Raw genomic sequence first — 25,873 nt, 5'->3', positions numbered from 1 at the left:
CTCTGAAGATGTCACCAGGTTAGTTGGTTGCTATCGAGGGTTGGAGAACAATGTGGATGTGACACACTGTTACCTCATCGGGCATGCCAAGGCACAGAGGGTCAGTTACCATAGCAACGACAAAACAAGTAGATGAAAAAAATCGACTAGATTGCTCAAGTAAAACAAGTATTACATCAAATCTCACCCACTAATAAGCTCTAGTCCGTCCAGTAGAATTGTTTCAAAGTCCCTGGACTGTTCTGTGTCTCAGCAACCAGAGAGGATTTCGGCTATGGGGAACAGCAGCTGGGATTTCTGTCCCCTTAATTAATATTCATGCTCTAGAAAATCCCAGGTGATCAATTTAACACCTGATCAAATCAATAATTTAGGAGAGGGAGGAAAGGGAGAGAGGGAGGGGATCTGGGGTAATAGAAAAGTAAGAAGAGAAGAAATCCTTTCACCCAACTTAATCCCTTGCATGCCTATAACGCCGGTGACGGGGAGGGGCCAGTGTATCCCTGGCCCCTTTGGTAGAGACCTGCATTTTGGCAATCACGTAATAAGGTGCATGCCGTAATCTTCTAAAGCCTAGCCAGCTGTCCAGTCCACAGCTGTTCAACATGGACCCTCGCATTTTGGATTCAAGGACCACTCCACTGCTTTTATTCCGACTGCAAACCATGGTGGGACAAGCAACGATGAGTGTTACCATGAAAGCTCTGAGACCGTTAACTACTAAGCTTCCTAGAACCAGAGTGGATGGGGAGCAGAGAGAATGTAATCAGATTCCACATCCAGATCAAGAATGATGTCTTCAGTCAACACAGAGATCTATTTAACTCACACAGGGCTGGTGGCTGGGGGTCTAGCAAACCCACACCTCAAGGAGCTATCACTGCAGGCAGCATAGATCAACTTAACAGGGTATAAAAGAAGAATGGAGCTGTGCTGGAGAAGATCAAGGTGGGGAGTGGTATTCCATCAATTGTAATGGAAGCATTGCAATGATTCCAGGGTGTGTTTAGAGGGAAAGCTAACCTGGGTCTCTCTTGTATTTTTGGTTTGGTAAGTTGCTGACCTACTGAGTAAAATGAGCTCACAACCAGCTCTCTACATATCACTCCAGACCCACCACGGCACATCCACTTTTCTGTTTCACAAAGGACTTCAACACTAGTAGAAAAATGCGGACGTCTGATCAAAAGAAAATAATCAGTTTGGTTTGTAGGCAACTGGACGGTAATGTGGTTCTTCGAAGTGAGGTTAGAGGGATGCATCATCATGACAGATCTCTAAGAATATTGCTCCTACTGCTGCTGCTATTCCTATGTAGAGATCGTATCTATGAGCAGGCACATGAGCATACGTATTCAGATTTTAATGTTGCTTTGCAGCAGAATTCCCTTTTAAAGCCAACAACATACCACCACAGGCCGGACAAAATATGTATTTTTTTCACTAATTCAAATAATCCATTACATTCATAAGAAATTCAGATGTTACCAACAGCAGTGGTTCTCGAATGGACCCTTATGGGTCTGTAACTCAGAGAGTGTACAAATGGAACCAAATGGACCCGTTAGGGTCCATTTGGTTCCATTTGTACACTCTCAGAGTTAAATTAACATTGATTTTACAATATAAATTGGGGGCCCAGAGATAGAAATGCCATTAAATGGGGGTCGACCGTAGCCTAATGATAAATAATGCATGTCAAACTGAAATTAACATGGTTGAGAATCACTGCTAGAGCCGTAAAACATCTTCTCTTATGGGGGTCCCTGGCATATCTTTTCAAATGGGGCTCCGCCGGCTAATAAGTGCAAATGTGGGGGTCCTTGACACAAAAAAGTTTGAGAACCACTGACCTTATAAGAGCTTGAACTAAGCCAGTTACACCTGCTTCAACAACTTATTTTGATGCAAAATTACCCCACAAGCTGGCAGTCAGCACAGAGACGGAGACGGTAGATTACATTTGATAAGATCTGGTGTATTACTCACCCTTTTCTGGTCCTCCAAGCCATGCTGTACAGGCTTCCTCCTCTGATGCTGATGTGGACTGGCCTCTGCTCCTCCCTCCATCTTCCCATAGGGTCTGATGTCTCGCTTTCTACCACAATATCCAGTCAATACCTCCTTTTAAAGGAACAAAGTTGAAATACCCTTCCAAGTCTCTCAATACCCTTCTTCTTGCAAGGTCTGTCAATAAAAAGCCACCAGTCCATCAACTTAGCTTCATGGAAGAAATAACAACACCCAATCCCCCAGGAGGGATACGACCTCGGTTGAAGACTGTGTTTCGTTCATATTATTCCTCCCAGTTTGTCATGCAGCTCTTGGTCCCCAAGGTGTTAGTCTGAAGCAGGCATCATCAGGGAAGAGGAAGGGGACCCAAGACCACCATGGCCGCCCTTTCCTCTGAAGCCATCATCGCTGCCAAGAAGACCTTGTCTTGAAGAGAGATGTGTTCATTGTGGTTCTTTTCTTAAAAAGTGGAAAAATACAAAAAATAAAAATCATCCACTGGAAAATCAAACAAAAAGAATATATAGAGTTCCCAATGTGTAACCAATACAAACACATGGAAAATGTATGTAATAAAGACAAATCCTTCAGTTCAAAAAATAGGAGGAGGCTGGTATTGATGGAGGGGAAAACAGAGTGGAATTGAAGCAAATGTGCAAAGACTGATAGAAGAAAAATAACTGAAGCAAGTAAAGTTCCTACACTGTAACAATTAACAAACAACGCTCAATTTCATAACCTTCTTAATTGAAAACGTGAAAACAGAACTGAACATTCAAAGCCAATAAACACTGATATGATTGTAACATAGTTTGTGGTAAAAAAAATCTACCCTAAACCAGTTTCATAACAACTAATTAACGCTGCAGGATTGGGATTTGGCCATTTAATCACGAAGAACAGTTAACGAATATCATCAAGCTCAACTTTTAATTAGTACACATGTGTCTCGGTAGGCTACATCAAGTAGAAGGTGGCTGCGGCAAACTTCAAACACAATTATAAGCAATTAAAGAAACCTGCCTCAAAATATAGACGTTACAACCTGAAACAAAACGTGACTAAAGTTGTGTCAAACCAAACGAATGACTGCAGCAGCATCCCTCCTGCAGCCAAACCCTATATAGCGACCCTCTATGTACAGCTGAATGGGTGGGACGCTGTGCGTGGAACTGAGCAATATCGCCAAAAGCAAAGACACATTTATAAACTACTAGAAGTACAATAGACGAAAACATGAGGCTGTAATTATAAAGAACGAGGCTCACCCTGCTACACTTGTCTTGTTTTCCCTGCTCCCTCGTCCTGTGCTGCATGATGCACGCTGCACGGCGCTGTCCTCCTGGCTCCTCTTGGCTGCAGTGGAGTGCAAGTGCACCAGCTTGTCTACGGCGTTGCCAGGTTTTGCGAGAGAAACGAGCAACCGGGTAATATGAAAACAAGCCCAAAAGAAGCGACTACTAGGCCACATGAGAGACCTTTAAACCGTTACCTTTTTTTCTCCGTCTTGTTAAATATCTTTTTGAAAATAGCCGATCGACAAGCTCACAACGCGTCACGTTGTAGATCTGCTATTTTCAAAAATATGAAGACAAATGCGGATTTAAAAAAAATAACATTTTAACAAAACAAATTTTGTATGGGGTGCCTGGTATAAAATATTTTCAGATGGGGGGGGTCTGCTAGCCCTGGTCCAGGGTCTGCAGGTTCCTTCCTTAACATGAAAATGTTTAAGAACCTCTGGTTTAAACAACATTTAGTAAACAATGCCAAAATAAGCAACTACACTTTAGAAACAAGTCCAAAAAACTGCAACCCGTAACTACCAATATTTACAAGCAACTTTACAGAAAAACAAGCCCAAAGTCGCTTAAAATAAGCGGACATGGCAACACTGTTGGGGTCCCCCCTCACTTTCTCTCTCTCTCTCTCTCTCTCTCTCTCTCTCTCTCTCACACACACACACACACACACACACACACACACACACACACACACACACACACACACACACACACACACACACACACACACACACACACACACACACACACACACACACACACACACACACACACACACACACACACACACACACACACACACACACACACACACACACACACACACACACACACACACACACACACACACACACACACGACACCATTACGTCACTGGCTGCCCCGCCGCTGCGTTTTCAGCTCCCCGCATCTTTGTAGCCGCTCGTCTGTTTCCATGGCGACTCCCAGAGGACGAAGGATCCTGTCGCCATCTAGTGGCAGAAACCCAGACTGACACACGGCAATGTATGAGTCAGCAGCAATAATGCTCTCTATCTTTTATCATTTACATCAGTGGTTTTCAACCTTTTTTGCGTCAAGGACCCCCAAATTGACACACATTAGCCCAGGGACCCCCATTTGAAAAGTTATGCCAGGGACCCCCAATAAGAGACGATTTTTACGGCTCTAGCAGTGATTCTCAACCATTTCAATTTCAAGGACCCCCAGTTTAACATGCATTAGGGCTACAGACCCCCATTTGCATTTCTATCTCTGGGACCCCAATTTTTATAATAAAAGCAATGTTAATTTAACTCTGAGAGTGTACAAATGGAACCAAATGGACCCGTTAGGGTTCATTTGGTTCCATTTGTTACACTCTCAGAGTTACACACCCATAAGGTTCCATTTGGTTCCTATCTATCATTTAGCTGGGGACCCCCTGGAACTCCCTCAAGGACCACTGGTGGTCCCCGGACCACTGGTTGAGAACCACTGATTTACATTATTATAGCCAGTAGTGGCTGAAGTGGTTAATGTATGTTTTGTAATAATATTTAAAATCTACAAAGTAACTAGTTACTAAAGTTGTCCAATAATTGTAGTGGCGCAAAAGTACTATATTTGCCTCTGAGATGTAATGGAGTAGAAGTGGAAATAATACAGTAAAGTAAAAAATACCTCAAAATGATAAGTACAGTACTTGAGTACATCATGTACTTAGTTACTTTCCACCACTGATTATAGCCTATTTATTTTGTAGGTTTTGGTGTGTTTCAGGTGTTGCACTGTAGCAGTGGCACTCCTTCTTCCTGGTTGGAAGGACTGTTTTCATGGTATAACTGAGTTGCACAACACTTTCTTGGGGGATGTGCTCTGAGTAAACCCATGTTTAACAAATAGTGTAAACTAAGCAATTCTGTCGTCTGGTTCTGCAGCATCTGCTGCAATGTCCTATTGCACAGACGTGGTGGTGGATCCACATAATATGTGTAATAATATGTCTAAAAAGAACTCTTACCACAGGTCAACCGACAAAATATATTAGCATATTATGCTATTTTCTATTTTGTCGGTTGACCTGTGGTAAGAGTACTTATTTTTTTTATGTTGGACTTAAAGCAGCAGTGTGTTCCATTTGTACTCTCAGAGTGAAATAAACACTTTTTACAGTAAGCATTTTACAGATTGGGGAATACCCAGAATACCCAGAGGTATTAAGTAAAACAAAAAAAGTATCAAATAGGGGACTATTATGGCCTAATCTAATGCATATCAAACAAGGGGTTCTTGAAATGAAAAAAGGTTGAGAATCAGTGTGTTTAATCCTTCCTTACAGAGATTTGTACAGTGTGTGTGTGTACTGTGGTTGACAGATACTGTAGCTCTGCTCTTTTCTGGGGGGGGGGGGGGGGGGGGGGGAGTGCAACGTCAGCGGAATGGGGGAGGGGGGACTATGGGCGGGACTAAATAGTGACCCACATTGAAATAAATAGGCTAAAGGAGAGAGACAGCAAAAAAGTTTCATATGAAAAGTTCAAGTTGGCGCACTCTCTACTTACAACTACACATAGTATAGTTATGTGATCAGGGATCATACGTGTTTCACCGCCTCTGGATCCACATTTTCTTTACTTTTTGATTTCTTTTACATAATTACAGCGAGTATTTTGACTGTATTTCTTTTTAACGGGAGGATGATCAGGATCTAGGGCTACTTCTGTTTTATTTATGCGTTGCTACGGTAAGTCCTAACTCATTCACCCACGTTTTATCCGTGCATATTATGTCTGTATCCATGCTTTTGGTGTTATCCATGAATGTATATGGATAAAATGTCTTCATCCATGCTTATATGGATGTAATGGATAATCCGATGTTGTATAGTAGAATCGCCCCAGACTGCAGTTTGTCTAGCACCCTAGGTAGACTACTAACGTTAATGGTATGTACTGTAACTTTACATTAACCTCAGGCTCTGATGATTATTCAAGTTATTAACTAGGTGTTTATGTTGCCGGCTGACTGTAGTCAGTGTTGCCTTAGATTCTGTGAGAGAAACAAGCAACCAGGTCTAGGAAAACCATCCCAAAAGAAGCGACTATATGGGCCACATCACATGAGCACTTTAACATATGCTGTTAGCTTGTAGATCGGCTATTTTCAAATAAAAAATCTTGCAGGGAAATTATAATATGCAGATCTGGCAACCCTGACTGTAGTATAACTGTGTCTTTACAAACCCCGCGCGCGCCGACCGGGTTAGATTAGATACTGTAACTACCGTCTCATTAAAACGCTGTAAAGAGAGACTAACACTCGCGTTTTCCTAGCTGTAGCCTGGATGTTTGTATGAATCGTGTTTAATGTAAGTTGTTACTGTAGTAGTGTATACTGTGTAAACATTCCGCGCCCTGATTTCAAAAATGTTTACCTGCGCGGGACGCACGGCGCACTCTAGCACTTCCTGTGAGTGACGCACTTCCTTCCAGTCTGTGTGCTCCCGTTGGCTGGATTTCATAACTGGGCGTGCCAACGGATCCGTCGAGCACGGCGATTGGCTGGAGCCCGCGTCGCTTACCGCCAAGCTCAGAGCGGTGCTATTTGATTTAGATTCTTCTGATCGAAAAAAGCCTCCAGTGCAGCATTTTGCTGCCTTAATGCTAACGTGATTATAATAATGTTATTATTACCCATGGTCAAAAAAGGTAACTACTCTTTCTTGTGATTAATCGATCATGTACAATAATAATCTACAGCTGTGTACAGTATGTAATGGTATGTGTGTACAGTATGTTATAACTTATCTTGGTTAGCAGTCATTAGCTACAGGCAGTTGAACATTGCGCAATTGGAACCTAGGCTATATTCACCAGGTTTCTGTGAATAACGTGAGAAATAAGGAAGAAACCTGGCAAAATAGGATTGGTCATAAACGTAAAGCAGGGGTCTTAAACAGGGGGTCCAGGACCCCTAGGGTAGTGGTTCTCAAACGTTTTCATGTCAGGGACCCCCAAATTGACACTTATTAGCCCGCGGACCCCCATTTGAAAAGATACGCCAGGGACCCCCATAAGAGAAGATACGGACCCCCATTTAATGGCATTTCTATCTCTGGGACCCCCATTTATATTGTAAAATCAATGTTAATTTAACTCTGAGAGTGTACAAATCGGGTCCATTTGGTTCCATTTGTACACTCTCTGAGTTACAGACACATAAGGGTCCATTTGGTTACTTACTAACTATCCATCATTTAGCTGGGTACCCCCTCAAACTCCCTCAAAGACCCTTAGGGGTCCCTGGACCCCACTTTGAGAACCAATGCCCTAGGGGGTCCTCAGTGTTACAACAGGGGGGCCTCCAAATCTTTGCGTGATCTCCCCTATTCTGAGGGGAACATTAGCCAAAAATAGCAGATCTACAAGCACAGGCGCTGTGAGCCAGATCGGCTATTTTTGGCTAAAACTTTTGGTGTAAACTAGAGGGGAAACAAAAGAGCAGACCAAGTACAGAGCCAACCGTTAAATCTACTAGTATGAGGGTTTAAGTGGTTAAAGGTTTGAAATACACATTAACATGAATCCAATCCAACATATTAATAGAAAAGATAAGTCAATAAACAAAACAAAAAAACACATACATTTCTATGAAGCTATCTATGAAATCTATGAAAAAGTTTCATCTGCAAGCAACATCATTAAGTAGCGGGGGTCCCTGCTTCATCTCTCTCTCAGCTAAGGGGTCCTTGGCCTGAAAAACGTTGAAGACCCCTGACGCAAAGCATTGTAGAGTTGTAAGTGATACTGATAAGACTATCTCTGCCAACCATGAAATGCCATTCATACATGTAATATGAAGTTAGTTAATAAGTTGCACTATATTCTTTCTTCTAAGGTGGAAAATGGCCAGTGTAACAGCAGAGTCTCGATACGTGGCCCACATATGCCCTACCTCTAAGGTTGGTATCTAGCAGGGTTTTGCACTAAATGGTTCAAGGCCAGCTAACTTTCAAGCATTACTTACTGTCCTTGCTTTACCCCATTTCTTTTCAACAGGATGTCTTTGTCGTGCCCGAGATTGTGACCAAAACACCAAGGAAAATACTTGGCCCTTGTACAGTGGCAGCAGCAGAGAATCAACAAAACATGGCCCCCCTCACAACGCCAACCAAGCCAGTGGAAGTGGCCTCTGGAGAGCCCTGGACACCCACATCAAACCTTAAGATGCTCATCAGTGCTGCTAGCCCCGACATCAGGAATCGAGAGAAGGAGTTGTGCAATGATAACGATGGAGAGGAGACCCTTGAGCCTACACAAGTAAAATGATTCACCACGGCGCATATAAGTCACTGACCTGATGTTCGGTATGTGTTGACAACTTAACTAATGTATAACTTTGTCTCTAGGACACTGAAACGGGAGAGGAGACGGAGAAGCTGAGCAGGAAAGAGAAGAGTCTGGGGTTGCTCTGTCATAAATTCCTAGCCCGCTACCCGGATTACCCCGACCCTGCCCTCAACAATGGCATCTGTTTGGACGATGTGGCGACTGAGCTCAGTAAGTCTTTTTATAACTTTAGTCGACTCAAAATGTTTAGATTTGTTATTTTGTGGCTGAAGGCCAGGTTATCTATAAGAGGGTTTGTGTGTTTTAATCCTTTATTTACCCAGGGAGGTAGCTAAGCTAGGGTGCTTAATTTTCAGCCACGCCCTGCACACAGGGGAGCTGACCAGTACGACAACAGTCTTTATACTGTTGGCCACTGGAGTAGTCGGGGGTTCAATGCCGTACTCAAGTGCACCGAACCCACCCAAAGGGAACTTCAGGTGTTGGGGGAGGGGTGAGCGGTGGACAATCACTTCCCCACACAGATGTTTCCTGCTGGTGGTCTGGGGAATGGAACCGGGGAACCTTCCGGCAACAAGCACGCTCCTCTAACCTTTAGGCCACCGCTGCACACCCTAATGTATTAAAAAGTAGACCATACCACCAGCCATAAAGGAACACAGCTGTATGAAATATGTGTATTATGTATACAACAAGGAAATGGCAAAGTGAAACTTGAAGAGTGTGAAAGTTGTATAGTGTCCTTGAAAAGTCCCTGAATTTCCTTCTTTATGTCGATGAAGGAGTGGGAACTTTTTTTTAGTTTTTTTTGTATTCTTACAACCTTTCCCTCCCCCTCACTCATTAACACACAATTATGTCCCTTCTCTCTCTCTCCATGCACACAGACGTGGAGCGCAGGCGCATCTACGACATCATGAACGTGCTCGAGAGCCTGCACATGGTGAGCCGCTCGGCCAAGAACCGCTACATATGGCGCGGGCGTTCCAAGCTGACCCAGACCCTGGCCATACTGAGGCAGGTGGGCCAGCAGCAACGGTACGCACAGCAGATGCAGCAGCTGCAACACATCCGCCGGCCGCCGCAGACCTCAGTCGACAGGGAATTTGACCTGGACGGGGACGACAAGGAGAATGAGGAGGCGGACGCGGAGGAGGGGCCAGGAGAGCTGGGGCAAAAAGAGATGTTCTTCGTGGAACTTCCAGGAGTCGAGTTCAAAGCCGGTGAGAGACAATAGTCTGTCTTAACCCATTTAAAGACCGGGAACGCATCTGTGTGTAATCTTTTAGATTTCTTTGGCTATTCAAAAATAGCAGATATACAAGCTCATAGCGCGGCAATGAGCATGTAGATCAGCATTTTTTGAAAATGTGTGCAAATCTTTGAATATATATTTACGTTTTAGAGTGAACATTTTTAACTCCAATATGTGCTTCTGGGGGTCCCTGGAACAACATATTTTCAGATGGGGGTCCGCGGCCAAATACATATCATTTTGGGGGTCCTTGACATGGAAAAGTTGGAGCACCACTGATATAGCAACATAAACAAAAAACTGTTTGTAGAATATAGACTCAAACATTTGTACAAATGTTCACACTTTTTCTAAAATAGCAGATCTACAAGCTCATAGCGCAGCACTCGGCTGAGCTTGTATATCTGCTATTTTTGAATAGCCAAAGAAATCTTAAAATGACACACAGATGCGTTCCCGGTCTTAATGGGTTATGGTGTGACACAAAAAATGACTGCTGTCACACATGACACATCAACATACGTTTTTGTACAACTACGAAATGGCTTCTATTTCATACCACTACTTAGAGATCTTGTGTTGGACAGAGGGTAATCAGTTGTAATTTGTCCACTCTCCCCAGCCTCTGTCAACAGTAGGAAGGACAAATCGCTCAGGGTGATGAGCCAGAAGTTTGTCATGTTATTCCTGGTGTCCCGTCCTCCTGTGGTCAGTCTAGAGGTGGCTGCTAAGATCCTCATCGGAGAGGATAACGCAGCAGATCAGGACAAGAGCAAGGTCAAAAGTAAGTTCAGATGCCAGCAAGATGCTTTTTATATCTCTGTCAGAATCACATACTGATACTGGTGTTGAATTGTAGGGAAATAAATAACCATGTGTTTATTTCATACCGAGTGTCCACTGCTTGTGAAAAACAAAAGCTAATTGGGTTTTTCTGTCATTCCAGCCAAAGTGCGGCGGCTCTATGACATAGCCAACATCCTGCGGAGCCTGAAGCTGATAGAGAAGGTCCACGTGACCGAGGACAGGGGAAGGAAGCCAGCATTTGAATGGATTGGCCCTCATGAATTTCCCCAAGTTACAGGTATTAGTGTTACTGATGCTAAATATTGGTCCACATTACTATACAGGGTGTGTGAAAGCAGAATCTGGATGGGGCACTCATAACACAAGAATGAGACAGACAAGAATTCAGTTTCCAAAGTATGAGAAGATTTTAAAGGTATTAATACAGTGGAGTGAGCATACATCTCTCAATGGGACATGCATGCGGACTCAATTGAAGTAATGGCCAGCATAGACTTGAATAGGCTTCTGCCAGACCCACCCCTTCAGGGTGGGGTGTAACACAAATTATTCAAGGTATTGATCGACTTCAACGGATACTTTCATAGTCATGAACTCTTTGTTCAACTCAGATTTGACACCTTCTTCATTAACACGTGACACGAGAAGACGGCGAGAACAGAGGATCACAGACAGTCTCAATACACATCGTTTGCATTACTTACGTTCACACAAATGCTCACGTCTCTAAAAATATACACAGAGAGTTCTTTTAGATTAACAATATTACATATTTCAAATTGCCTTGACAGGTGCCTGCAGGTTCTAATAGGCTCGTGAAATGTCAATTTGTTTTTATAATTCACATGGTCACATACAGTATGCCAATATGAAACACATCTTGATAAAGAAGTGATTGAAGTTTTATATGGGTTATGATCTAGTTGTAAGATTTATTTTTTGTCTTTATTCACCAGTGATTAAGTAAGAAGTAAGCACACGACCTTGAGTTTGAATCTCACTCGCTATCTGTTTAGCACATTATCCCTTCGCTCTGTTCTCTTTACCGGACTGTAAAACCGCAGAAATTCTTTCTGAAAACAAGACAAAATGCATTACTCATATACGGTACACAGCCAGTAGTAAGCAGCAATGTCTCTTCCTCCAGAATCTGAGGTCTCTGCATCCGGCTGTCCGGCGGCCACAACAACCAAGAGAGCGCTGGAGTCCCGCACCTCCAAAGAGAACTGTTCGAAAAACCTCTTCTCTTCGCCAAGGTCTAAGACCAGCTTCACCAGGCACCCTTCCCTCATCAAACTGGCCAAGAGCATCCAGGAAGACAGACGCAAGATCACCTCAGCCCCCAGCAGCCCTGTGAAAGATTCTTTTTGTGAGTAGTACACTACAAGTCACTCACAGAGTTTTGTTTAGCTACTTAGCTGAATAGATGCTATTGGGAGCTAGTGGTCATCCCTGTTTGTTTAAAGGACTGCTGGCTACGAATTGATTCATTATGGACGATTTCAGGGGTTGACAGTACGGGGAATTTGCCATGGTTTCTGTTTCAGGTACAGATCACCGGCCATAGGTTAGGGGCGGTTAGGAGTGGTTAGGAGTAGGGATGCACCAATGTGAAATGTCTGGCCAATACCGATACCAACATTGCCGCTATGGTCGATAACCGATACCTACTGATGTCGATATTATCTGTATAATAACAAGTTAAAAATGTGTCCATTCCACAGAATTTGACAAAGCAATGCTTATTCCAAAACTAGGGGTGCACAATATTTAAATACATACAAAGGCCTTTTCAGCTTTACATTCAAACATACATACTATAAAATAAAATAACATATATATTATTTTGATATTTGTTTGATACCGATATTGTATTTTTTAAGGCAGATATTGCTGATACCAATATGATGTGAAAAACTCGACAAATGTTGAGAGCCGCACTGGGTCTGGTTTCACTCAAAATGTATCCAAACTGAAGATTTATTTTGATGTATTTTTCTCTTGTTGTGTCTGCTCTGTATCATCTCTGTTCTGAACACAGTTTGTGTCATTTTAGTTTCAAAGTTTCATCGTGATATGCATATCGTCAGTTCCAAAACGTATCAATTCCAAAAGGTGGATAGGTGGGTTTTTAGTAGCCAATTTCAGTATTCCACAAATGCTGTAATTGTCTGAAATTAAGATTCATTTTTGTCACAGACAGTTTCCCTACATATAGATTAACCCCAGACAGTGTAGGTCAAACTGGAATAATTCCAGTTAATTCATTCCGAATTACATTCCAGTCTTTTGTTAACCTGGTCTTTTCTTCTTCTTTTGTCTTTTCTTTCCACAGTTGATTCACAGGACGGCGACTTTCCAAGCAAAATGGCCCAGCTGGCTGCAATTTGTCAAATCCAGCGTGACCAGCAATCAAAGTGAGTTTAGTCCTATGTAGAGTTAGAACCGGCTATTTCCACTATTAATGTTTATTTTTAAGTATAAAGTAATTAAATATTTGTTATTTGTCATATCTGCCCTGTGCAACTTTTGTTTACGAAAGCTAAAAGCCAAGCAGAAATGTAATTTTTATTCATAATGTTCCATTTAATTTTCAACGACAGAAACACAATTAAAAAATCTTTAATCGCAATTATTTGAGTGATAATTAATCGTCGACTTAAATGTGTAACCGTGACAGCCCTAACCTGCTTCCATTCCAATAGGAGTTCAAAGGCTGCTGTAGTAGCTCCGGAGCAGCAGAATGCCGCTCAGACGACAGGGTCCCTGGAAGCGAGAGTTGACACTAACGCCACCCACCCCCTCACCCCTCATCAGACACACCCTCCCCCAGCCCAGCCGGTGGGATCGGTCTCCTACATCCGTGCACACTGCCCTCCCCTCATCCCTATGCTGCTACCTCAGCCCGGAGGGGGCGGGCCTTTCGCCGTGTACCTCCACCCGTCCTCTCTCCGAGGGCACCACTTGGCCAAGCCACAGCCCACTAGCCTGGCTGTCCGCTCCATGACCTTTGAGGATAAGAGTGGTCAGAGTCCCACCGGCCATTCGCCTGCTGCTGCTGTTGCTGTTGGCCTGCCGGCCTCCAGGGCCCCGGAATCCAGCCCCTCGGCTAGCAAACGCCCGTGTTCAGATCCCACCACAGCTGACGGAAGCCCCTCCAAGGCTTCCAAGAGGGTTGACCCCAGCTCCAAGGTATGAATGAGTCCTCTGCCGGTGAAGTTAGCAGTTGTTGCTACTTTGGTCTTTTGAGTAATATTTCTATTATATTAAAGGTTGCTATTCATTAACCACATGGACCCTAGCATCTCTATTGTGGGATATGTCATAATAGGTGAACATTTGACGAAAATAATAAATATGCAATCTACAATCTTAAAACGTGTTGCGACACGTTGTGACCTTGTAGATTCACTGTTTGTCGTACAACCAAATATATAGGATTTAAGTGGTTAAAGGGGGATTATGTGTGGGCGTGAAAAATAAATCTTCTAGTCCTCCTTAACCCTTTCCATTTCTAATATGCTAGCACTGTCCCATTGTGTGATTATTCTTAATATCTTCAGCTAGATGTGTAAATGAAAATCATTGAAACTATTCAAATGATTTATTAATATGATGCTGTTGTCTTGTTAGCAGTTGTTCTTTGAGGAGATAAGTGCCATTTGATTGGAAACCGCAAATTCTATCCAGATTGTGTCTCATCATTTCATCCCATTTCCGTCTGCAATTTAATGACTTCTTGTATCTTTGCTAACGAACATTAGCAGCTGGCTATTGCTGCCTGTGTTCTATACAAAAAAGGAATGATTATAATAATAATAAAGGAGTTGTGGTTTATTGATCAAAACAAAAATATATTTTTTAATCCCTAACTAATCAGTTAGACAAAGCTAGTGTTCCCTGAAAAGTCCTAGATGTGACGTGTTCATTGTCTGCCTTCTTCTCACCACATGTCCTTTCCTTGTCCTCCGTCTTGGCGTATAGGACGCGTCCCCGAAGCTGTGTGAGATCCTGCAGGCACGTCTGGCCCCTCGGGGACATCTGTCCAGCAGACCGTCTCCTCGGGCCCTCCACAAGGAGTTCCTTAAGGCCCCCGGCGCCGTGGCGGAGACCGTAGGAGCCAATCAGTCGCTGGAACAGATGTCAGAGACCTTCCTGGACAAGGAGGACAAAGCTGTGAGCTCCGACAGCGAGGCGGGACTGACGCCTGTGAGAACTGTCCCCTTCACACCTGGACACACAGAGGTATATATAAAACTGTATTTAGTTTTAGTCATAGTCTTTTGTATAAAATTACATTTAGTTTTAGTCATATTTTAGTCGTCTGAAATGTTTTAGTATTTTGTCTAGTTTTAGTCGACTAAATATCATAAGATTTTAGTCGAAAATCAACACTGGATAGTTGCGACGTCTCCAGTTCGGTCCTAGCTGGAGCAATCTGTGTTACACGTCTTTCCCACACTCTACTGTTTCAGCTGCTATCGTCCTGCAAATGGTAGCGCAGCCATAACCACATTAACCCTGCATGGCGTACCGATTTTTGCCAGACCCAGGGGGTCGGCCTACATGAGGCTTTGTCTGTCCCTCTTTCGTCCCTCTTTTGTCCCTCTTTTCCTCTTTTCCTCTGCAAACGCGTCATGCGAAGTCCGGCCATTCAGATTTCAACCACTGGCAGTACCAGGTCTCCTGGTTCTAGTTGGTATATAGGTCAGTGGTTCTCAACCAGTGGTCCGGGGAGCACCAGTGGTCCTTGAGGGGGTTCCAGGGGGTCCCCAGACAAAATAATAGTTAGGAACCAAAGTGAACCTTGTGTGTCTGTAACTCTGAGAGTGTACAAATGGAACCAAATGGACCCGTTGGGGTCCATTTGGTTCCATTTGTACACTCAGAGTTAAATGAACACTAATGATGATGATACAGTGTAGATTGGGACCCCAAGAAAACAAAATGGTTGAGTCCCAGGTATATCTTTTCAAATGGGGGTCTGTGGGCTAATATGTGTCAATTTGGGCGTCCTTGACACGAAAAGCTGCAAAAAAAGCCGATTTACAAACTCAAAATATGTCTCATTGCGATGCATTGTGAGCTCATAGGCTATTTTCGCCATGTGACACTGGCATACAAAAAAGTAGACATAATAGGCTTAAGTTGTTAAGATCCGGTCTAGCAGTCTTCTGAACAGATTTTTCCCACCATGCAACCAGGCTTATGAACAAACACCAATCATGGCCTATTGTCTGTCTGTCTACCTATTACACATAGAGGCAGCTGTGCATACACAATTACACATAAATAGACAAACAACCATAGATACTATGTGTCTGTGTGAATACAGTATGTATGTACTGTATGTATGTGTATATGGGATATAACAATCTACCTTACTATGCTGTTTTTGTAAAGTTAACGGCATTCTCCTGGTGTCCCGGGTCTGATTTAATCCCTGATTCAGCATCTAGCATGAAAACCAGTAGTATTCTTCTGGGTCTGGGAGTTCAGAGCCACTGGGAAATAACTGAAGCTTTATTGTGTGAAAATGTACCGTTGCCCATTGGGTTCATTTTGGTATAATTATAAACTGATGAGATAAATGTCCAGACAATCCAGCACCACAACACAGTGATGCGTTAACATTGCTTCTAGTGCATATTCCAGTTCTTATTAACCCCCAAAATGGCCTTTCCTGATGGAATAATTAGGCTCTATTCTGTGTATTGGACGAGAAGCAAATTGAAATGATTGTTCAGCAGCTTATGCCTTATGTCTGTTTCCTCGTCTTTTCAGACGCTGGTTCCTGCAGGATACCTGTTCCCCATCTCCCAACAGTCCCTCCTCGGCTACAAAGACCTGCATGGTCTCGGCGGAGAGAGCAACAGGGCTCCGACTCCCACATACAACATCTATCACACACCAACCGCAGGTAAAAAAAAACACATTGAACCACACTCACCTCTTAAGGGAGTTTCAGCTGCTATAGAATGTAACAAACAAGCTTTCGTGTGGTTCTGATTTCCATAGTCGGAACCACATGAGAGCAGACTGCCTTCCTACTAGAAGCTGATGTTTTTTTTTTTTTTCTTCGTCCCCTTTTGTTATTGCCTGTTTTATACAGGTACAGTATGTCTGTATCTGGATTAATTTAAACATGCATTTTTTGTATTGCCTCTGCCAGTGACAGCCTTGGGCAGAAGCATTATATTTTCGGGGTCTCTGTCTGTCTTTTTGTCCGTCTGCCCCATTATTATTTCTTCAAATTTGGCACAAACGTCCACTTTGAATGAAGGATGAACTGGATTTAGGTGGTCAAAGGTCAAGGTCACTGTGAACTCATGTTCATCCCATTTTTATCATGAATGCGATATCTCAGGAACGTCTGGAGGAATTCCATTACATGATGATCTGGCACAAAATCCACTTGGACTCAAGGATTGAACTGATACCTTAACTCAGAAGAATCCATTATTATGACAAAAAATCACTCAAATATCTAATAGGATGAAATGATGTGTATAGACCTTTGTCCATATTTTTTCTACAAGTTTATACCGTGTCATTAATTGACCTCCAAATATATTTATGATGCACCTATGTATTTAACTCAATCAGTGTCCTGTCGGGGGTGAGGGGGCAACCATAACTTTTAGTCAAATATTTTCTTATTTTTTTACAGAATAATTTCAGTTACAGGTTTTTGTCCGGATCCGTGCGATCCCCTGATGGTTGCTAATCACTGAGGGTTATACTGTGTGGTTTCACAAATGTCAACGAGGTCATCGCAACCTCGTTGACATTAATTGTCTTGACTAAAAATACATAGTAAAAAAAAAAGTGCACAGGAGCCGAGATACAGGATTTTTAAGTAATACGTTAACCAAGAGGTGAATGGAGCAGCATGTCTTCGGATTTTTTTTCCCCCCAAAAAAATTTATAATAATAATATTTTTAATTTCTTTTTAAAAGAAAGTTGTGATAACTCGTTCTTGGCAGCCAGAGTGAATGTGAACTTTCTCCCTTCCTCAGGCTCCAGACCTCCTCTTGTCCAGGAGGTGACCCCCACGGGCCTGCGCCTTCACAGATTCCCCGCCGCGTCGCCCCTCTCCGCCCAGGGCCAACGCCTCCACAGCCCCAGTCCCGCCATCCTCAACTTCACTCTGCAGAACCTCGGCCTCATCCAGGGGCCTCCCGGCCCGGGGCAGACCCCTGAACGCACCACCACCGGCACCCTGACCAGTCCACTGCCTGCACATCTGGGTGGACTGGGACGCATGGTGTTCATCAAGCCCATGTCTCCAGGGCTCCCCATCCAGCAGACTGTACACGGCCAGCCACTGACATTCATCAGTGTACAGCAGGTAAAAAAACATACCCTTAAATTGGCTGCTTGCTTTCCTTTTACAAGAAAAACTACAGTTTTTCAACAGTGTTGATTTCGTCGACTAAAACTGAGGAAAACGAAAACTAAATCAAAACTAAATGAAAAACTAAGCTATGATGACTAAAACTGGACTAAATATATTGACAATTTCGTCAACTAATAAAAACTATACTAAAATGTTAGTGAGGGACTAGTGGAGAAGAGATCCAGTAGAACTAAAAGGCAAGTCATTTCATTTTTGGTGGCGCTCGGGTGTTGCGCCATTGAAAATAGCAGATCTACAAGCTCACAACGTGTCGCGCTGCGATGCGCTGTGAGCTTGTAGATCGGCTATTTTCAGCATGCTACCAAGTGTAAAATCAGCCATTACGATGCCATCAAGGCACCGCCACAATACATTTTAGTCGACTAAATCAACTGTAGATTTAGTCAACTATAACCTTATGATATTTAGTTGACTAAAACTAGACAAAAACTAAAACATTTCAGATGACTAAAATATGACTAAAACTAAAATGGAATTTTATTCAAAAGACTATGACTAAAACTAAATCTAAATTTGCTGTCAAAATCAACACTGCTACACAAGCATTTCTGCTGTTGTCATTCTGTTAACCGCTGGTATTTTCTCCTGTCCAGCCTCTGATGGCCACACCCAAGGGGACAGGTGTCTCCCAGCCCAGTTTCTTCCACACCCCTGTCTCCCTGTCACCTCTGGCCACCGTGGTGACGACCAGCAGCCCCACAGCCACCAGCACCGTGTACATCCCTCAAAGGAAACTTGAAGTCAGCCCGGCACCCAAAGGGTCCTAAAGAGACCTCCATTGCTGTCACTGTAACATCTGGGTCTGCTGTCGTCGTGTCTCTGTACCTACGCCCAGAAATATCTGAATTGGTGTGTTCTTTTTTGGTTTGTTTTCTTTCTTTTTGGAGGGGGGTGTGTTTTATTATCATAGATCCAAACCTATTTTTTGTGGTTTTATTTTATTTTTTTCTGGTCTTTGTCCTCTCGTAGTACAGTATGTATGTGGAAATTACATAGGAACTAATGCAGCAAAAAATAGGCATGCAGACTGCTGTCACAGTGTGACTGCCAGAGACTGATGACACTCTCCTGATGAGCAAATTCTGTCAGAATTACCATATAATATGGTAAATGGTTTTTTGAAAGTATGACTGGAAGATGTATTTCCGGCAAATGCTTTCATCAACAGGGTGAAGGGTTGTCTATTCAGCAATAGCAAATGACTTCTGCTAACATGGGTTACATGAATGCCAAAATGTGTTATTTTCTAACTGCTAATTGATAAGTATTGCAAATGTGATTTGTGCCACAGAGAAGAACAACCAAGTCACCTCAACATAAATGAAAATGGAAGTTGTTGACTGAGAGACGTGGTTTGGTGTGATTGGAAATATTGTAGATGGTTGGTTGGTTATTTTTCTTACTAGTAAACCTAGTAAGATTACAGTCTTGCACATTGTACATGTTAACTTTTACCATTTAAAAAAAAGTGGAATTGTTGAAATGAATGTTTGTGATAGATTCTAAGACCAATCAAGCATTGCTTGTTAATTTAATTTAACTTCATTTCAGAAGTCATAGTAAATGGAAAATGAAATAAATGTTTAATATTGTTTTTCTATGAATATTTCCTGTATTTATTAAATATCAGCACAGTTTGCCTGTTGAGTTTATAAAAAAATCAGATCAATTCTAGTCTTGTGTACCAGACGATCAGAGGTTTCTTTAAGATGTCTGAAATGTTTCCTAGTTTTAGCCCATTCAGTGAATTCAGATTCCACACATCATATCAGTAGGCGGAGATCTCTGATCATGTGAGACTAGATTAAACTCCACTCAATTCTAAGGTATTCCTGACGCATGCCATGTGCTGCTTCTCTACACTGCAGCTGTCATGAGGATGCTGGCATCAGCCAAGAATTTCCATTGTCTCTGAATTGAAACTGTTAGTCCAGAACAAATGGCTGAACTGCTGTGTGGTCCTGTAGAATTGAAGAGAATGTTTTCGGTGCATATGGAAATTTGCCTTGACTGTACTAGATTTAGTGGATTTATAACCACGTGAAACCTAGCATCCCTATTCTGGGCATGTCATAATAGGCACATTTAGTGAAAATGGTTGATCTACATTGTAGATCGACTATAGGGAAAAAACTGGGACCACGGATAGACCCCTGCGGGACCACTGTCAATGAAATATATAGGGGTTTATGTGGTTAAATATGCTGTCAAACACTACAACACACAACAAGTACCACATAACAGCTTCCAGTACATTCTCATGTGTAGTATTCCTTGTCCAGTGACGACAAGTCAGAGAGCTATGCTTTTGTCAGAGGTTATTTTAGGAAGACGGTATCATCTGAGCCCCACCCTGAACTCCAGTGATGGGGGAGATGGTTGGTATTTAAGTAGCCCTAAATGGTGCTGACCAGTCCATACTGTCTGGCGCTAAGACAACAAAGCATTCTGGACTGGACTTGAGGTAGGGACTGATGATTAATTTGAAATGAATAATTCAACTGGTACATTTTAAGCCATGCAATCTGATAGATTAAAGACATTGATTTTCCAATGTAATAATACCAATAAGGCACGTGTAGTTGTTACTGTACTACATCATTACTTATGGGGGGGGGGGGGGGGGGGAAGAAAAAAAATACGTTCTCACCAGGAAAATGATGTGGTAAATGGAATCCTTTAGCGTAGCCTACACCTACACAGGATGTGTAGGTGTAGGCATATTACATTTATTATATTACATTATTACATTTGTTTACATGTATTTATTTTATTCTAAACTACTACGCTTATACTCTGAGTCTGTTTTAGAATCTTTCTCAAATGAGTTGAAAGGTTTTCTTAGGATAGTGTCGGTGTTGAGGACACATCTTTGTACTCCCTTAATGTGTCAGTAAAGCCATGTGTTCCTGGAATATATTACCTCACAGTGCTGTGAGGTGATGGACAACCTCTGATGTGGATGGAAAAAGGAGCGAGCAGTGGCCAGAGAGGGGCAATAGGGTCCTGGAATGTTGAGAACAAAAAAACAGAGGGATTATATTTTATGACAAAGTTGAAAGATTTTTTTTTTAATCCAAAATAATAATGATGATAACTAATAAGCATCTGTGTGTCATTTTTACATTTCTTTGGCTATTCAAAAATAGCAGATCTACAAGCTCATAGTGCGGCACCGAGTGCCGCACTATGAGCTTGTAGATCTGCTATTTTTGAAAAATCATGAAAAGTTGTGCAAATATTTGATTTTTTTGGGGTTTTTTTACGGACATTTGTAACTCAAATCTTTGCTTCTGGGGGGTTCCTGGAACTAAATATTTTACAAATGTTCGCTTTAAAAAATAGATAATCGAAGGTTTTGCCACGAATTTTCATGATTTTTCAAAAATAGCAGATCTACAAGCTCATAGCGCGGCACTCGGTGCCGCACTATGAGCTTGTATATCTGCTATTTTTGAATAGCCAAAGAAATCTAAAAATGACTCTTGACTCTCTGCTCCAAACCAATCGGTACAGACTTCTTCCCCATCCTGAAGATGCCAAACTGGGGCGGCGGTGCCAAGTGTTCGGCCTGTGAGAAGACAGTGTACCATGCAGAGGAGGTCCAATGCAATGGGAGAAGCTTCCATAAGACGTGCTTCATCTGTAGTAAGAATCACCAGCTTTTAACCTTATTGCCCAATGTCCAATGGCTGCAGTTTGTATTTATTTATTTTTAATGTGAGAAATGTACACATAAACCATAGATAAACTGTATACATGTGATTTGAATGTATACATTTACCACCGCACTAGCAAATGTATCAGTAAATCCATATATTTCCCCTTTTCACATGTAGTATAATAAAACTGTATCGGCACAGAGCTATTTTACGTTTGAATATAGTTAATACCATTGTTGAAATTCTTAATAAGTGAGACTGCCTTAACGGTACCCATTAAGACCTGGAACATATCTGTGTCATTTTAGATTTCTTTGGCTATTCAAAAATAGCAGATCTACAAGCTCATAGCGCGCCACCGAGTGCCGCGCTACGAGCTTGTAGATCTGCTATTTTTTGGGAAATTTGTGCAAATCTTTCATATATTTATTTATTTCATTTAAAAAAAAATCTAAATATTTTGTAAAATCGGAACCTCAGGTCTTAACAACTTAATAACCTGAGGTCATCAGAGCTTTAGACTTGCCAAGTGGCAGCCCCTTGACTTTTGTCAAGTTCACGTTGCTGTCTGGAGCATGGTAAGGTCAAAACTACTTTGGTAAGGGCAGACAGACAGAAGGCTGGGCCATCTCCTCAGACGGGGAGCTACAAAGCCCCTAAATGGGTATGCTATTCTCAACAAACAAAACAAATGGCACATCTCAGTCTCAGCCTGTAAATTGGATGGTTGAATGTCAAGTCAGTCAGTCAGTCAGTCAATAGTCTGGGGATTGTTTTTTTCCATCTGACAAGAGTGGCGAGCACTCATCTCTGAACTGTCCTCTCCCAGATATAGAAATACAGAACACTTAGTGTGACACTCAACAAATTAAATGTTGACTGACAAAAAGTGAGTGGCTGCAAAAGCTTTTTTCTTTTTTTCCCTTTCCCTAATGGTCCTCCACCATAGCACTTCAAAGAACACGACAAACATTTTTTCCCCTCACAAAATACTGAGTATTACATAACTCTAAAATGTCAATGAACACTGAGGATTTGCTGTCTGAAATGTGTTTAATGAAACATGTTTACTCCACTCCCCAGTGGCCTGCAGAAAGGGGCTGGACAGCACAACAGTTGCAGCACATGAATCTGAAATCTACTGCAAATCCTGCTACGGCAAGAAATATGGACCAAAAGGCTACGGATACGGGCAGGGGGCCGGGGCCCTGAGCTCTGACCCGCCTGGCAAGATACAGCCCCAGGAGTATGTGTTGTTTTCAAGCCATGGGTCTTCTTCACTCGAATGTATCCTCTCCTCATGTAATGAAACCTCATGGAAATTCATGTTTATCGTCTCTTTCTTTTTCCCTCACTTTTTGTAGTTGCATAGAACGTCCGTCCACCCCGAAATCTAATCCCAGCAAGTTTGCGCAGAACCTTGGAGGTTCTGACCGTTGCCCCCGGTGTTCAAAAGCTGTCTAAGCAGCAGAAAAGATCATGGGAGCAGGAAAGGTATGGATGGATTTGCATATCCCATGTACAGTGAAAGTTTGACTTGATTGAAGTGTGCATCCACTCCATCAGCATGACTCTAACACTGTTCTAGATCTCAAACGTTTTCATGTTAAGGCCGCAGACCCCCATCTGAAAACATGTTGTGCCAGGGACCCTCAGAAGTGAAGATTTGTGTTGAAAAACAGTCCAAACAAAAGCATATGTACCGGCCAGCTCACAACTTGTTGCATTGCGACGTGTTGAGCTTGTAGATTGTAGCTATTTTCAAATAGCTGATGTATATAGTTAAAGTGTTTAAACAGATTTTGATGCTATATAAAGTCATTTTGCTGGGGACCCCCTGGAAACCCCTTAAGGACACCTGGGGGGGACCCCACTTTGAACACCACTGTTTTAGATGCTTAAATGATCTGCCTTGGTATCAGACGTGTGTGTGTGTGTGTGTGTGTGTGTGTGTGTGTGTGTGTGTGTGTGTGTGTGTGTGTGTACTCACCCAGCCTTGGCATAAAACCTGTTTCCGCTGTGCCTTGTGTGGCAAGAGCCTGGAGTCCACCACGGTCACAGACAAGGATGGAGAACTGTACTGTAAAGGTACATGCACACATGCATGCACACACACACACACACACACACACACACACACACACACACACACACACACACACACACACACACACACACACACACACACACACACACACACACACACACACAGTGCACACAAAGGATTGGTTGCACATCACAAATACAAGTGCAGCAAAGACATCTGTTCTTTTTATTTTACATGAGTCCCTGCATTGCAGTTTATTAACCTATTAAGACCTGAGGCGATTCTTTAAAAACAATCTAAATCCTAACAGTTTTTGGAAAAAAAATCAAAAAAACTCACTTTTCAAGATTTTTCAAAAATAGCAGATATACAAGCTCATAGCGCGGCACTCATAGCCACAGAAATCTTAAGTAACACAGACGTTCCAGGTCTTAAATATCATCTGCCATTTGGGATGTTCTGACCTCAATATACAAACCAGAAGTAACACTGATTTAGTCTTACCATTAGGCCTGTAGAAAAGTGCTTTTTGTTCAACTAAACTTTGATTATTTTTGTCTGTTTTTTTTGTTCCCGTCTAGTTTGCTACGCCAAAAACTTTGGGCCCAAAGGATTCGGGTTGGGAAACGAGGCTATGGTGGATGACAGACATTGAACCAGTGTTTTTTGATTGTTTTTAAGGGTTCTTGACCTATTGTGTTACATCAAAGAGTCAGGCCTGGGTACATGTAGTTTGGAACAGCCCTACAAAGAACCTGTTTAGCCCCTGTATGGTACTTTAGAGGTTCTCTATTGCTTCTTCTGCTTAGTTTAGGTGCTATACCTTTTAGATATACACATTGCAAACATTTAGCCCATTCAGACCTGGAACGCATCTGTGTCACTTTTAGATTTCTTTAGGCTATTCAAAAATAGCAGATCTACAAGCTCATAGCGCGGCACCAAGTGCCGCGCTATGAGCTTGTAGATCTGCTATTTTTGTAAATTTGTGAACATTTGTGCAAATCTTTGAATATATAGCCTATATATTTTTCAAAGCGTTAGGATTTAGAAAACATTTTTTTAATCGAATAACTAGCGAAACGATAACATACTGTATGGTCAGGACATTCACAGCAGTGGGTGCTATGTCTACAGGTGTGATCCTCTGCCATTTTATTGCCGGCACAAGAACAAGAAACAAGGCATCACAAGCTTTTAGACACCTTGCAGACGTGCATTCATGCAAAGGCAGAAGCCTTGTTTTGAGCATCTTTAAAATAAAAACATAGACATAGTGATATGTTACAGTGATTTGAAACTCTTTTATATATTGTTTCCATATCAAAGTGCATTTAGCCCAATAATGCGACCAAATTATGTAGTCCCAGTCTGGCATGTAGCTCACCAAAGCCGGGCAAGTTTTTCCTCCCAAACAGAAACAAATAGGCCTAAACTAAACATGAAAATGATATCAATGAGGGACAGGAGATAATCTTAGAAATGTAAAATAATTGTTATGCATGTGTGGTGTTGTGTGTTGTGTCATCACACCTCACAGCTGTAGTGTGGATTCATAAACATATTAACAGGCTACATTATCACTGACAATGGTCAATAATTCTAGTTTGAAGCCATTCAACTGCCTGTTCTTCTCTGTCAAACACTTGTATGTCATTTGATATTTGTTTGACATTTAATATTTAGCTAGACGCAGATATATGTGATCATGTTAATATCACAGTACCATTCTTGTCTTGTTCATAACTTGAACTTGACTACTGTATACCTTATTAATTTTTTACTCTTATTTCGTATTCTAATTTAATGTAAGAGTGATTTGACAATAAAGTTGGAGTTGAAGTTTGCACTTGTACTGTTCTTTGGGGTTTGCTGGACAGCAATGTACAGCGTTTAAAAAGTCACACCACCAGTAGCAGTACAGAGTGACACAACAAATCATTACTGACCTCAGCATCAGTGCAAATCATTTTGTTAAGTGCTTCACCAAACGCCATACACATACACACACATTTAGTAGAAAGTCACACAAAA

The 25,873-nt window shown here is 42.1% G+C and overlaps 2 protein-coding genes across 4 annotated transcripts; both read left to right on the top strand.

Moving 5' to 3' along the window:
* The first annotated feature begins 5,819 nt into the window (after nucleotides 1-5,819).
* Nucleotides 5,820-19,804, top strand: e2f8 (E2F transcription factor 8). 3 transcript variants are annotated; one of them, XM_084050687.1, is made up of 15 exons: nucleotides 5,820-6,042; nucleotides 8,036-8,094; nucleotides 8,196-8,259; nucleotides 8,357-8,617; nucleotides 8,707-8,857; nucleotides 9,535-9,870; nucleotides 10,525-10,686; nucleotides 10,849-10,986; nucleotides 11,857-12,078; nucleotides 13,045-13,126; nucleotides 13,415-13,901; nucleotides 14,694-14,954; nucleotides 16,494-16,629; nucleotides 17,730-18,061; nucleotides 18,724-19,804. In XM_084050687.1, exons 3-15 carry the CDS (start codon nucleotides 8,203-8,205, stop codon nucleotides 18,895-18,897), a joined length of 2,799 nt encoding a protein of 932 aa, XP_083906813.1. In that variant the 5' UTR covers nucleotides 5,820-6,042; nucleotides 8,036-8,094; nucleotides 8,196-8,202; the 3' UTR covers nucleotides 18,898-19,804. The 3 variants fall into 3 exon arrangements, with proteins under 3 accessions (XP_083906813.1, XP_083906812.1, XP_083906814.1); XM_084050686.1 differs by lacking the exon at nucleotides 8,036-8,094; XM_084050688.1 differs by lacking the exons at nucleotides 8,036-8,094; nucleotides 8,196-8,259.
* A 765-nt stretch (nucleotides 19,805-20,569) lies between these two features.
* csrp3 (cysteine and glycine-rich protein 3 (cardiac LIM protein)) lies at nucleotides 20,570-24,735 on the top strand. The gene is given in 7 exon segments (XM_084052671.1): nucleotides 20,570-20,594; nucleotides 21,667-21,778; nucleotides 22,876-23,038; nucleotides 23,157-23,253; nucleotides 23,257-23,286; nucleotides 23,787-23,880; nucleotides 24,421-24,735. Coding segments are annotated over 6 exon segments (570 nt in total). The 5' UTR covers nucleotides 20,570-20,594; the 3' UTR covers nucleotides 24,495-24,735.
* The last annotated feature ends 1,138 nt before the right edge of the window (nucleotides 24,736-25,873 follow it).

Source organism: Gymnoscopelus microlampas (genome assembly GCF_963454915.1).
Source record: "Gymnoscopelus microlampas genome assembly, chromosome: 1".
Classification (NCBI taxonomy): domain Eukaryota; kingdom Metazoa; phylum Chordata; class Actinopteri; order Myctophiformes; family Myctophidae; genus Gymnoscopelus; species Gymnoscopelus microlampas.
The sequence above is the reverse complement of the archived record's forward strand: the minus strand, read 5'-3'. Positions and strand labels throughout refer to the sequence as shown.